The sequence below is a fragment of the Capsella rubella genome, unplaced genomic scaffold (genome assembly GCF_000375325.1).
Source record: "Capsella rubella cultivar Monte Gargano unplaced genomic scaffold, Caprub1_0 scaffold_2, whole genome shotgun sequence".
In the NCBI taxonomy this organism is placed as follows: domain Eukaryota; kingdom Viridiplantae; phylum Streptophyta; class Magnoliopsida; order Brassicales; family Brassicaceae; genus Capsella; species Capsella rubella.
In genome coordinates, this window is record NW_006238922.1 from 11,747,915 (window position 1) to 11,760,897 (window position 12,983).

A 12,983-nucleotide genomic window follows, 5' to 3' on the forward strand; every position below is an offset into this window, starting at 1 on the left:
GAAACATCCTCAACGACGGCGACGGAGACGACATTATTGAGTTTCGTAGTTACTCCGTTGTTCCGTTTCGAGGGAGTTATCATTTTCCCAGAGTTGGACGTCTTCACCGACGAACGTTCCGAGGATGAAGTGGTAGAAGAAGAATCATCAGTAGAAGCTGAGAAATTCGAATCGGGCTTCTTCGTGGCAGGAGATTTCGTGACTTGTTGTGGCTTCTTTGTAATCTCTGTTTTGGTAACCTTAAACCTGTTCCCGGTTGAACAGAGGATAGCTCGTGACTCAACCATTGGTTTAGCAGGAGAGCGAAGCTTAGAGACTACAGACATCCGTGAGAAGCTTTTGAGTGGGTAGGAGATGGAGAATTTGAAGAAGATGTGAGGGTAAAATGGGAATGTGAGATGAAGAACACAGAGAGAATTTTGAGAGAGAGAGAGAGAGAGAGATAGAACAGAGCTTATTGGAGAGGTTTTTAAAAACAGAAGAACGGTAACAAATACAAAAGAAGGATGTAAACCGGTTATAGCCGGTCAAATTTTGCTTACGTGTTCGGTTAATTTATGATTTATCGTTTTTTGTTTTTTTTTGAGAAAAGGACATCAAAGCAATGGATGTTATTACATGTCGTGAAAATTACGCTTTTTTGTCATTAATTCAGGATTAAAGTTTTGCAGCCTGCATTTTCTAATTTATATGGTTGTTTAATCGAATAAACAAATAGGTTATTAAGGAAATGCACCAAAGTCCTAAGACCATCCTCAATGGTAGGATGTTAGGTGTATCTTAGATGAATTAGGGATTTAATTTAAATCAAAATGGTAATTAAAATCTAAGATATGGTATCTTATATAAGATACACAACAATGTTTAAGATACGGTGACGTGGCAGTTTTTGAGTGGATGTTGAAATAAATATTTGGGATAATGAAAAAATTAGAAATATTATGCGAGCTTGTATAATATTTTTACAATATCATTGTAGAAAACGAACGAGATACGTATACACAGTTTGATATCAATGATTTGTACTGGCAGAATCTTATGGAAATACACGAATGGATTTCACATTTTACAAATATGCATTCAAATCTTATTGATATAATAGCCATTAGAACTCGAATTTGTGATCGAGCTATGCATGAATAATTGAAGAACGATTTGGTTGATCACATATGGACAAAATATTCCACAAATTAAGTTTAAATTAATTGTGTTTTATGTTATTTATGCAATAAAATATATTCCATATATGTTTTAAAATTTAGTTTGCAATAATTATTATGTTTTTAATAATTAAATTGTTAAAAAAAAAATATTAATATTTTTTATTTTAAGATGCACAACTTAAGAACCTACAAATGATCCTGCATAAAAACAAAAAACAAAAATACAAATCTTAAATTTTACACTTTTCAGTTTATTACTAAATTAATCCTAAGATACACATGTAATATCCTACCATTGAGGATGCTCTAATGACTTTTATGACTTTGAACTATATACAGTAAAAAAGAAAGAAACAACAACAGTACATTTACTTTTACTTACTTGAAGAATTAGAATGGTTGAAGTCTAAAAGAATGTATTGGAGAATGCACCCAAAGTCCACAATTTTCGTATGCTTTATGACTTTGACAGTATATACAGTAAAATTAATGAAACAACTTTGACATTTATTTACTCCTGGCCTCGAAGTTAAGTGCTTCGGTAGCTCGTGCTCTCTCTCTCAATCACACAGCTTTTTGGGCTTCTCGAAGAGGGGCAAGTACAATGATTGTAAATGAACCATTATTATTTGACCTCCTTCTTTTTTAAATGTTATTTAATGTTTTTTAAAATTTTACTCAAAGAAACTGGAATTAGAAAAATAGAGGAGAAACCATAATCTTACCAATTATATTCCATTCTAGTCCAGAGTTTTTGTATTGATGCATTTTGAATTTCCGATACAAATATATTAAGTGTATTAACCAGTAACCCATATGAACATATCACACTTGATCTCATAACACACATTCGCACTTTTTTTCTTTCTTAATCTATGTAGTATAACTTTAGATGTGTGACGGCAAAGAAACCTCATATGATTAATGGAGGGTAGAAAGATGAGTTTAGAGAGAGAGAGTTGGGCAGAGAGTCAGAGTCCAAATTTGGTGAAGTGTGTGGGTGTTGGAATACGTGTGAAGGGTAAAATGGGGAATACAAAAGCTTTAAGTAGAAGTTATTAAAGAAGAAAAAAGGGGCAGAGTAGCTTACCGTTAACAAAAAGAATCGTAAAAGCCAAACACCAACACCAACTCCACCACAACCCTTCCCTTTTTTTTGTTTGTTTTCTAACGGCTAACCAACTGAATCCTCTTCAATTGGGCTTAGCCCACTTTATGATGGCCTTTAACTACATCCATAACTCTCTCCGTACGTAACGTATTTAACCTCTCTTAAAAGCCTTTTTATGAGATTATTCGTATAAAGTATAACAACAGATAGATATAGATAGATCTCTGATCTCTCAAGTCTCAACAAACAAACAGTTCTTTTGCTGTAAACCTGTGACAACTAAAATTCTGCATTCTGCAAACATCTTCTTTTGATAAATCAGAACCGTGTATCTCTCTGTACATACCAATACCATAGCCTTTGGTGTAATAACTAAAAGACTAAAGATTTGTTGTTTTCCTTTTAAACCGGTCCGACTTCCGAGAGTGTTGTAGTGGTCCAATGCTTCCTTAATGATTGCTTATTAGATTCAGTGATCCTGCAAATTGTCATAAACAATTACTTATAGTTTGGCTTTATCTTCTTCTATTAATTAGGATTAAGTTTCGAGAGTCTCTTACACAACTCTATAAATAGAGCGTGTGATCACCTATATATGTGAACCAACATTGATTTGATAATAAGAAAAAACCAAAAAAATATAAAAAAGATGTTGCCTCGTGTAAGTAGGACCTGAGAGGAGAACTCTCTCACCTCACTTATATTATATCCCTCCCTTTTAAACACTCCGACAAGCTCTCGTTACTCCACCTGTGTTAACAGAGTCCTCTTCTTCCCCAAGTCCAACCGTTTTGTGTTTAAAAAAACAACCGTTTTGTAACCCTGCGAGTCTGCGCTGCAAACATCTTCTTTTGATTCAACAGAACCGTGTATTTTTGTACATACATATTACATAAGCCTTTGGTGTAATAAATTAACTAAAAGACTAAAGATTTGTTGTCTTCCTTTTAAACCGGTCCGAGAGTGTTGAAGTGGTCCCATGCTTCCTAAATGATTGCATCAAACCAAACAAACAAACAAAAAGGACTTACTTATCAAAGATTCAGTGATCATAACGGATGTCATAAAACATTAGTTCTAGTAACAGCTACCTGTAATAACTCAAAAACTTTCTCAGCCATATATTTTTGGTTTGCGGAGGCACCCTTTTGTTGTAGTTTGTCTGGATGAAGGATTAGTAATGCCCTCTGGTACGATTTTCGAACCGCGTTTCCTTCGATCATATTCATTAGAGGAACTGGCCTCCACCCGCTCCCGGACCAAAGAATCTGTAAAGTTGAAACTTCCAAATTCATTAGCTATGCAAATAAGGCATAGGATCCAACTATGGTATGTGCTATATATACATCATAGAATACTTACATATTGCAGCGTGGACAGAAGAGACCGAATGTTTCCGCTCTTTCCACTTGACCACTTTCGAATTTTGGCATCAATGTTCTATAGAAGTTCGGATTCCGCTTTCTTTTAGCTTTGAGGCTTATTTTCCAGGTTTAATTTAAAGAATCGAAAATGTAAATCTTTGCAATTCCAATAGTATATACCTGGAATTCTTCAGCGTCATTATTGGTTTCTTCCATTTTGTTTTCATCTTGTGTTATATCCTCCACCTGCACATCACATTACAAGTTCCACGCCATTCATAAAATGAAACATACACAATTTTTAATATTGAAAACATGAGGGCTGAAAGGCGTATTAGATTACATCAAAGTTTACATGGAAAGGCTCATCTATATCCTCCGAGGTTGAATGTGCTGAGAAAATAAAATGGTAAGCTCAAATGTTGTTTTATTGTGTAGAGATAACGCTGATTAAATCCAATATACACCACTAGTCCAACAACTTACCTGTGGTCGGTTCTTGTCGCTCTTCTTCTTCAGTAACACCACGGGCCTTATTATTCTTCACGCTCTCCCGATCCGAATCTTTTTTATGAGCTGCCTGTGGAGTCTTCTGATCCCGATTCTTCAAGGATAATTATAGGTAAGGAATCACAAACCAAGTAACAAATACATAAACAAGATCTTGATTTTCAGATTAAGTACCATTGCGGGGATATCTGGAGCTGATTTCTTTAGTTGATCAGCAATGTTTACAGTTTCCTTGGTTTCATTGGCATTAGCACTGTCATGATTAATATCAGTCCTAGGAGTTTCTTTAGCCCTCCATCTAGAGCTTTTCCCAAGAGATTCCCCACCTGCTCCTATTGAAGCTCCTTGGCTGAAAATCTTAACAAAGTCACTCACTTTCCCTTTGACTCCATCTTTGACAACTTCAGGTGCTGCTGATGAGCTTGCGAAGCTGGATTTATCCGGCATCGGGCTATCCAAAGAACTTTTCTTGCCTTGTGGTTTCTTTTTTGTTCTTGAATCTTCAGTAGAACTTCGCGTGTTCTTAGCTTTGCTTTTACCTTTTTTCACTTCTCTCTCTGATACTATTTCCTCACCTGCAATGACAAACAACCAAATGAAGTCCACAAAAGGAAGCTAACCAAACCAAATGTAACAAACATACATGATATATGCCTGCAGAAACCAACCTTGCTTCTCATTCTTATCCTTAAAAATCGAATGAAGAGGCTTCACAGTAGCTTCATACGCTTTGGACACACCAGAGAAGGCCTGTTCAGACATCGAATCAGTTGAATGAAGAGGCTTCACAGTAGCTTCACGCGCCATTGACACACCAGAAAAGGCCTGTTCAGACATCGAATCAATTTCTGTTTTCACTTCTTCTGTCTGAACACCAGGACGCTTTTTCGAGTTCTTCTTTTCCTCTTTCAAGCTAGATAAACCAATCTCACCTTCTTCAACTTTGTCAGCTTTCTCAACTGAAGTAGACTGAGGATCACTCGATGTCACCGGCGTTGTCTCCTCAGCTTTAGACATAGAACTCAATCTAGAACTGCCCCAAATGACAACAGGAACTCCTTTATTAGGCCATTTGTAGATAGAGAAATGAAACTGCCTACCTTTGCCAGTAACAACAACTCGTGGAGTATCATCACAACCATCTGAATCTGATATACCAGTAGAGACCACATCGGCTTTGCTCGAAGTTCTTGATAAAGGAGAGCTAGAAACAGTTTCTTTGTTCTTGCTCAAACTACGAGTAGCTGAACCAAATGTGGGAATCTCTGTTGCTTTTGCCGGAAGACTAAGGAACAAAGTCAAAGATTACATAATTACTTAGCAATGGTTATAAACTAAATCTCTCGTTGAAATTAATCAGTGTGGTATTGAACAAACCTGAATTGAGCTGGAAACGAAGTCCCTGAGGATTCAGGTTTGAGAGCCGGGCTAAGGATCCGAGAACCCGGAAGTGACGATCCGACTGGTTCTCTTTCCTTCTTCATCATCATCGGCGAAGAAGATGATGACGACGCTTCATTCACTCTGAAAATATCGTCGAAGAAATCATCAGTGGTGAAACGGCGCCGGGCCGATGGCTCTTCGCCGAAGACAGGCTTCTCATGTTGCGGAATCAGAGCGTCAACGTCGACGATGACGTCACGCCGCCGGAGAGCAGATTCACTGAAGCTATGGCGCGTGACTTCGTTATTAACTTTAGAGCGTCTCTTAGGAGGACCACCAAACACGTCTCCGAAATCGATGTCCACGTCATCGCCGGCGGGATTACGTAGCACAAGAGGTGGTGAGTTCGAGGCCAGAAGAGCGGCATCTGAGCTTGGTAATGTCTGCATAGCAACAAAGAAACTTGCAGGTGCTCTGAGGAAGACACACAAGCTCTGAGACCAAAGGCTTTACAAAAATGACAAAGACAGAGGTAAGTGTGGGGTTCCATTTGTTTTCAAACCACAAAAAAAAAAAAAACACGAAGGGATTTTCCGGTTACTACAGAGAGAAGAATCTTGAGAGAGTCTTCTTTGTGGATAAAACACACATAGATCCAAACTCTTATTACACTCTCTTTCTCTTCCGTCTTTCTATCTTCTTGCCCAATCTTTTTTTTTTTTTTTTTTTGTCTCTCTCATAATAATTTTATGTGGTCAGGAAATAATGGAGAGTTAAAAAGAGACTTTTTTTTGGGTAATAGAGAAGAAACTGTGGTCAACACTCAACAGTATATATATCAGCTAATAGGATACACTAGATTAATACTACACACAAATAACCTCAGATGTGGACAAATGAACTTAGCCTACTTTTTTGTTTTGTTTTTACTGCCATCATTGAAGAAGAAGATTGTGTATTGGATATCTTGCTTAACAAGCATGTATCTCTTTATCAACTAGAAAGAACCATCTGGGAAGCTATCAAGCGCATCTTGCTTGCCATCAACGTAGAACTCCACCACTGCTTGCATTCGTTCGAGTTTATCCGGATGGTAATTCAGGTGAACAATCACTGGCTTCAACTTCTTTAGTTCCTCATTCTTTCTCACCGTTTTGAACAGGACTTTACTGTTCATGAATTCGTACATATCCATGACTCTTTTGGAAGCGTGTAAGCCAGTGTATCCGGGATGCGAAGGGTAAAACAGTTGTTCATTGAAAACAGCTTGGTCCCATTCCCCTGTCTTAGAGATTGTATCTGCCACACGATCGAGTAGGTCGATCGAAGGAAGAGTTGGTCTTAGATAGAAAAACCCGGAATTGAATACCCATATCCTCATTGTGTGAGCAGACCTAGACCATCCCATGGATGGGTCATCAAACACATGGTTGAAGCCGTAAGCCGTGTTATTGTCATGGCCATCGCTCATAGACTCCACATCAGAGTCTCTGTACAGATGACCAAAAGGGTTCTGCAAAAAGACAATGTCCACATCCGATAGAAGAACTCCATAACCGAGCTGCAAGAACTCTCTTAAGACGCGGAACTTCAGCCTGGAAACAGCGTGGTTACCTCCGCTTTTCCCAACCATGTCCACGGCTTTATCTGGATCTCTCTTGTAATATGCAACCTCCTTTGATTTACAGAAATCTACTATAGAATCATCCAACGCGACAATGAGGTAGTTCTGGATACCAACTCTCTTGACGCTAGTAATCTGCACCTCCAACATTGGTTTCACATTTGAATTTGCAAGAACCACAATGATCTCTTTACTAACAGCTACCTTCTCTAAAAGCTTAGCTAACCTGGGGTTAACAGACTCGTCGGGAACTACAGTTGGATTAGTTCTCAAACTCTTGACAGTGCCAAAAGGCCCTGCCTTGATTTGTGATCCCAAAACCAAAACTTGATTCCTTGCATTCTCTGTTTCTTGTTCAGCCAACCGTACCTTTTCTGTTAGCTCCTTGACCTGCTTCTTCAACTCTGCGTTCTTTACCGAGACGACTGAAAATTCTGATTTGAGCATTTTGACACGTTCAGACGATTCACATGAAGCCAATCCAACCTGAAACGATTGGAATTAACAGAAAAGGATGAAACTCAAATGTTGAAGATTGAAACAGTGATGACCAAATCATGCAATCTGTATTCCTATTAAAAAATCGATCAAAACAATCGAATTAAGCCATAGACTCAAATCTGCAAAGACAAATTTATTCGAACCGTAATAAATTACAGCAAACACAGCACTATGTGAAAGAAACACATTCACCATATAAAATCAACTAAATGCCTCTAATTTGGATTACAGATTGAGAGCTCAAGAAGACAGAGAGTTTTCAAAAGGAAAAATGAGTGTACATGTTAAAAAGGGCATAAGATAAGAGTACCTTAGAGTTCGATTTCGAAAGACGTTCGTTAACTAGCAACGATGACCCCGAGTTAAAGAACCCGTTGGGGAACACGAAGGCACAGACACAGCCGATAAGAATTCCGACAACGATGGCGATTGTAATTCGATATCCACGGTGCTGTTGGATTCTGTCTCTACGACCCGCCATTGCCGAAGAGACTCCCGTAGCCAACATTGATAAACCCTTCGTGATCAAACTGTATCTGTGGACGTTTAATTTTTCTTTTCTATTTCTTTGGGGTCAAAGTGGGCGTTTAATCTTTGGGGTCAAAAGCCTCTTTCACCATTGCTTTGTATTTCCTTATGTAGTATTATTTTTTTATTATGATTCCTTGATTTAATAATCTGTTCTTAATCCAGTTGACAAAAAATAATCTGTTCTATAATCCATTTCACTAGATTATTTAGATTTATTTAATATTTTCTGATTTATGGAAAATCAAATAATTCATTTTTTTCTAATATATTCTGATTTATAAATGTGGCTGCTGAAGTTGTCCTTGGTTGGGAAAAATAACTCTATACTACAAAGAGTCTATGAAGCGTGGACTTGATTGATCACTTATGTAAAAGTTAGGCAAAATTCGCTGAATCCACCTAAAACCAAACTTCATATTTATTTTGTATTAAAGAAGGATCTTTGTCAGCATTTTTAAAGGTTAAAGGTATAAGAGGTTTTGTTTAACGTAAAATATGTAAGAGAAGTCCAAAGAAAAACCCCAAAATATATTTGTGGGCTTGTTCGTCCCCATCAGTTCCATCTCCCGCCAAATATAGTTGTAAATTCGGTTTTAGTATTCAAACTTCAGTAACAAAACATCTTATGAAATCCATTGCCGTAATACCAGCCGTAGCCAAAATTGATGACCACTTGCGTAGCTGTGCATGTTTATTGTATTTATGGATCCTTCATTATTTTTCTTTATGATTTATTCATTGATGTTTGTTTAATAGTATATTAGTAGTCCATTTGATTGAAATAATTTATGCAATATCAAATAATTAAATCTTTCGCTGCTGAGGTTGTCCTTCATAAAAGTCAAATACACATAACATGTTGACACAGAAATAAAGAAGTTATTTTTAAATCTTTCGAAGTCAAGTGGTTCAGTAACCTCTCTATCAGAACCTCTCTATCAGATATCTTGCTTACCTAGCAGTACCATCTGGGAAGCTGTCAAGCGCATCTTGCTTGCCATTAACGTAGAACTCCACTGCAGCTTGCATTCGTTCGAGTTTATCTCCATGGTAATTCATATGAACAATCACCGGCTTCAACTTCTTCAGTTCCTCATTCTTTCTCACCGTTTTGAAGAGGACCCTACTGTTCATGAACTCGTATATATCCATGACTCTCTTGGAAGCGTCTAAGCCAATGTATCCGGGATGCGAAGGGTAAAAGAGATGCTCATTGAAAATTGCTTGGTCCCATCCCCCTGATTTATAGAGTGTATCTCTCACGCGATCTAGTAGCTCGATTGAAGGAAGCGTTGGTCTTAGATAGAAAAACCCGGAATTAAAAACCCATATCCTATTTGTGAAGACAATTCGAGACCGGGTCATGGATGGGTCATCAAACAACTCGTTGAAGCCATAAGCCGTGTTATTGTCATGGCCATCGCTCATGCACTCCACATCTGAGTCTCTGTACAGATGATGAAAAGGGTTTTGCAAGAATACAATGTCGACATCTGATAGAATAACACCATAACCAAGCTGCAAAAAATCCCGTAAGACGAGGAATTTCAGTCCAGATACGACCGGACCACTTCCACTTTTCCCAGCCTCATCCACCTCTTTATCTGGATCTCTCTTGTAATATGCAACTTCATTCAATTTGCAGACGCCTTCTATAGAATCATCCAACGGGACAACCATATAGTTTTGAATACCAACTCTCTTTACGCTAGCAATCTGCACCTCCAACATTGGTTTCATATGTGAATTTGCAATAACTACAATGACTTCTTTGTTTACAGCTACTTTCTCTAAAAGCTTAGCTAATCTGGGGTTAACAGACTCATCCGGAACCACAGTTGGATTAGTTCTCACACCCGTGACAGTGCCGAAAGGTCCAGCCTTGATCTCTGTTAATTGTTCCGCCAACCGTACCTTTTCTGTTAACTCTCTGACCTGCTTCCTTAACTCGGCATTCTTTTCAGAGATAACTGCAAATTCTGATCCACATGAAGCCAATCCAGACTGAAAAAATAAACAGAGAAAGGATGACCATTTAAACTTTATTTGTAATGTCAAAAAGATTCAGTCTTGAGTTAGATCCAAGATGATGATGGCTAAACATGTATTATGTAATTCTTCTTAGTCAGAAAAGCGATGCAGATTATGAATCCGCAAAACAAACGAACTCACTAAGTGACTTAAATTCAATTCCCAAATCTTCAAAACCATATCCAGCCAACTATAGTTCAGCTATAGTATTCAAACCTTATTCACCAATTTCAATCATAATTGCCAACTAACAAAACACCATGAAAAGGATTCCAGCATTCCCCATAAAAATCAACTCACTGCTATATTGCTAGCTTCCAGAGTATAATTCAGAACACAGAATTTCCAAAAAAAAAATGACTGTACGTGATTTATATAGTATAAGATCTAAGTTTACCTTCGATGATCCAGAGTTGAAGAAATCGTTTGGTAACAAGATAGTGCAGACGCACCCGATAACAATTCCGACCAGGATGGCAATTGCAATTCCACATTCGTGAACTTGTTGGATTCTGTCTCTACGAGCGGCCGTTGCCATTTGGCTCCCTCAAAAGAAAAAGAGAAGATGCAGTAGCCAAATTGATAAACTCTTTTCTTTCTTTTGTGATCAAAACCTGGTTGTGCAAGTTAATCTTATATAACCATTGGTATTTGGTTGGCTTCCTTAATGTTCTTAACAACTTATTTATCGTCTAGTCTTGACTATACTGAACTACTGACATTGCTCTTGGTCAAAGGTCGTATTAAAATGCCATACTGAAAGAGAAAGAACGGTCCATCTAACGTCTAACTAGGTAGAGAGGTTTAGGCAGAATCGCCTAACTCAGCACAACCAAATTTATTACGATTCTAAAAAGCAGGACTGTTTTTGACGCTTAAAAACCAGAGGTTACAAAAGCAGAAAGATGATCAAATCATAAAGCCTAAAGAGTCTAACAGTAGGCCTTTCCTAAGCAGTTGAGACATCGTTGTACCCTGCAATGTTTTTAAAACAAAAACAAAAAAAAAAAGGTTCAAAATTTGAAGTCTAGAAAAACAATCGCTGCAATGTGAAGGAGAAAAAGAAACAACAACAAAACCTGTGACCATCGCAAGTAGGGCAAAGGCATGGATTGATACAAACCGGATCGTACAATGGTGACCATTTAATCGTTGCGTCTCCTTTGCACAATTTGCATATGAAAAAACCTTTTCCACGACAAGCTCTACAAGCCAATCCTCTTTTCTTCCGTTTCTCTTCAGTTGTATATCGAAATGCTCCTATAGCTGCTGAGGAAACAGCGCTAATGACCACAAAACCACCAACAATGACGCCAGCGCTGGTTCTCAAGAATCGAATCGGTTCTAGTGGCATCTCCTATAGGGTTATTATCTCTCTGAGGGATTTCGTCGAACACCTAGAGTGCGTGTTTTCGTTGATGCTTTTCTGACCTATCCAACTTTTTAAATTTATAGTATATCGCAGATTATGAAGAGGAATACATTCAAAGGAGAAAAATATCAGTTTTCCTCCCGCCCAATATATGATCACAGAATCGGTGGCGATTTAGGGAGTTACAGAGACTTCGTCTTAGAAAGAAGATAATGGGTAGATAATATAATAATAATCATTAGCAATGACAATGCTAACAATTAAATCACACCTAAACCAGATCAAACCGGAAATCACACTACCAACCAATTTTGGTAGTTATTAACTGGAAATCCTAGTAAAGAGAAGATGAGCATCATTCTGAGGCTGCAAGGTCACAAACAAAACCGGAGCATGAGCATAACTTGGAGACAACTTGAAACTGTAATGCTTCAAGATCGTAGCCATAACAGTTTTGGTCTCATTCACAGCAAGATTCTGTCCCACACAAGTCTTTGGCCCTAACCCAAACGGCACACGCAGAGTTGATTGTTTCTTAGAATCTTCAAATATGTGCGGATTAAACTCTTCTGCGTCGTTTCCCCATGTTTTTGTGTCGTGGTGCATCGCGACCACTGATAAATAGATCTGAGTCCCTGCAGGAATGTCAAGGTTTCCGAGATTAGCTCTCCTAAGAGTGTCAGTGTGTCACAGTTTAGTGTCATTGCTAGAGGGTAGAGCCGGAGAGTCTCGTTGAGTATCCATACATAACTCTTAGCAAAGACAAAATTAAAAGAATATGGTATAGTTAAGAATCAATGTCTCTTAAAACCATACTTAAGTTGGGGAATAAGGACGTATAATCTTGAGGTCTTGTAAAACGTCTAAAGTAGGAATCCCGGTTGGTCCGAGCACGCGTATATCTCCTCCTCGAGCAATGTTTTGCCATTCTTGGTGCATAGCTAAAAGGACTAAAACAAACGTCAAAAGGTTGCCAGTTGTTTCCTTAGCTGCAAAGTAGAAGGTCTTGCACTCATCTATAACTTCTTCAATTCCAAGCTTCTCTTCTTGACCATTCTGATTCGTGTAAGAAGACATAAAGGTCTGAAGCAGAGTTCCTGATTTCTCAATTGTTGTTGCTTTCGATCAGTTTTAGGATAGAAATACAGATTTATTTAAAATTTTCAAACATATACAATGTGGCTACTATTCCTACTTCTACTACAAAAATAGTTAAACTAAATTATATATCCATAAATATTCATTTCCGCTGTTAAAATTTATATTGTTTTTATTTTTCCGATTAGTGTATCAAAATTCATTATATTATCATTTACTAAAGTTTTTTTCTTCTACTATCTTATCTAAAGTCATTACATAAACTATAAATATATTATTCATAGTAATGATCACT

The 12,983-nt window shown here is 37.7% G+C and overlaps 6 protein-coding genes across 6 annotated transcripts in view; all 6 read right to left on the reverse strand.

Annotated features, from left to right (window-relative positions):
- Positions 1-619, reverse strand: part of LOC17895160 (DNA-3-methyladenine glycosylase 1) — a 2,306-nt gene extending 1,687 nt beyond the window's left edge. Inside the window, exon 1 of the mRNA XM_006303044.2 lies at positions 6-619. Within this exon, the coding sequence (XP_006303106.2) occupies positions 6-326 (321 nt within the window). The 5' untranslated portion in view covers positions 327-619. The remainder of the gene's footprint in view (positions 1-5) is intronic.
- A 2,484-nt stretch (positions 620-3,103) lies between these two features.
- Positions 3,104-6,228, reverse strand: LOC17895273 (J domain-containing protein required for chloroplast accumulation response 1). The gene is made up of 10 exons (XM_006300740.2): positions 6,136-6,228; positions 5,526-6,038; positions 4,817-5,433; positions 4,323-4,723; positions 4,125-4,242; positions 3,982-4,031; positions 3,819-3,884; positions 3,637-3,714; positions 3,366-3,542; positions 3,104-3,260 (listed from the first exon to the last, which is right to left on the reverse strand). Exons 1-10 carry the CDS (start codon positions 6,180-6,182, stop codon positions 3,222-3,224), a joined length of 2,106 nt encoding a protein of 701 aa, XP_006300802.1. The 5' UTR covers positions 6,183-6,228; the 3' UTR covers positions 3,104-3,221.
- A 120-nt stretch (positions 6,229-6,348) lies between these two features.
- On the reverse strand, positions 6,349-8,187 carry LOC17895075 (arabinosyltransferase RRA2). The gene is made up of 2 exons (XM_006301152.2): positions 7,967-8,187; positions 6,349-7,641 (listed from the first exon to the last, which is right to left on the reverse strand). Exons 1-2 carry the CDS (start codon positions 8,162-8,164, stop codon positions 6,529-6,531), a joined length of 1,311 nt encoding a protein of 436 aa, XP_006301214.2. The 5' UTR covers positions 8,165-8,187; the 3' UTR covers positions 6,349-6,528.
- An 801-nt stretch (positions 8,188-8,988) lies between these two features.
- LOC17896632 (arabinosyltransferase RRA1) lies at positions 8,989-10,949 on the reverse strand. The gene is made up of 2 exons (XM_006300356.2): positions 10,616-10,949; positions 8,989-10,191 (listed from the first exon to the last, which is right to left on the reverse strand). The coding sequence occupies exons 1-2, from the start codon at positions 10,754-10,756 to the stop codon at positions 9,139-9,141; spliced, it is 1,194 nt and encodes a 397-aa protein (XP_006300418.1). The 5' UTR covers positions 10,757-10,949; the 3' UTR covers positions 8,989-9,138.
- Positions 10,950-11,041: 92 nt separating this feature from the next.
- LOC17894146 lies at positions 11,042-12,266 on the reverse strand. The gene is made up of 2 exons (XM_006301672.2): positions 11,298-12,266; positions 11,042-11,193 (listed from the first exon to the last, which is right to left on the reverse strand). The coding sequence occupies exons 1-2, from the start codon at positions 11,570-11,572 to the stop codon at positions 11,151-11,153; spliced, it is 318 nt and encodes a 105-aa protein (XP_006301734.1). The 5' UTR covers positions 11,573-12,266; the 3' UTR covers positions 11,042-11,150.
- On the reverse strand, positions 11,912-12,667 carry LOC17895315 (cytochrome P450 734A1). Its single transcript, XM_023788553.1, has 2 exons — positions 12,427-12,667; positions 11,912-12,225 (listed from the first exon to the last, which is right to left on the reverse strand). The coding sequence occupies exons 1-2, from the start codon at positions 12,665-12,667 to the stop codon at positions 11,912-11,914; spliced, it is 555 nt and encodes a 184-aa protein (XP_023644321.1).
- Positions 12,668-12,983: the final 316 nt, after the last annotated feature.

Excerpts from the sequence above, each read along its gene's own strand:
- LOC17895315 (XM_023788553.1), bottom strand. The coding sequence starts at position 12,667 with ATGTCTTCTTACACGAATCAGAATGGTCAAGAAGAGAAGCTTGGAATT. Across the intron at positions 12,226-12,426 it reads ACAAGACCTCAAGATTATAC|GGACTCAGATCTATTTATCA; the intron begins GTCCTTATTCCC and ends ACATTCCTGCAG.
- LOC17896632 (XM_006300356.2), bottom strand. The coding sequence starts at position 10,756 with ATGGCAACGGCCGCTCGTAGAGACAGAATCCAACAAGTTCACGAATGT. Across the intron at positions 10,192-10,615 it reads TCAACTCTGGATCATCGAAG|TCTGGATTGGCTTCATGTGG; the intron begins GTAAACTTAGAT and ends TTATTTTTTCAG.
- LOC17895075 (XM_006301152.2), bottom strand. The coding sequence starts at position 8,164 with ATGTTGGCTACGGGAGTCTCTTCGGCAATGGCGGGTCGTAGAGACAGA. Across the intron at positions 7,642-7,966 it reads TTTCGAAATCGAACTCTAAG|GTTGGATTGGCTTCATGTGA; the intron begins GTACTCTTATCT and ends CAATCGTTTCAG.
- LOC17895273 (XM_006300740.2), bottom strand. The coding sequence starts at position 6,182 with ATGTGTGTTTTATCCACAAAGAAGACTCTCTCAAGATTCTTCTCTCT. Across the intron at positions 6,039-6,135 it reads CTCTCAAGATTCTTCTCTCT|CCTTTGGTCTCAGAGCTTGT; the intron begins GTAGTAACCGGA and ends ATTTTTGTAAAG. Across the intron at positions 5,434-5,525 it reads TCGTTTCCAGCTCAATTCAG|TCTTCCGGCAAAAGCAACAG; the intron begins GTTTGTTCAATA and ends TTTGTTCCTTAG.
- LOC17894146 (XM_006301672.2), bottom strand. The coding sequence starts at position 11,572 with ATGCCACTAGAACCGATTCGATTCTTGAGAACCAGCGCTGGCGTCATT. Across the intron at positions 11,194-11,297 it reads CCTACTTGCGATGGTCACAG|GGTACAACGATGTCTCAACT; the intron begins GTTTTGTTGTTG and ends AAAACATTGCAG.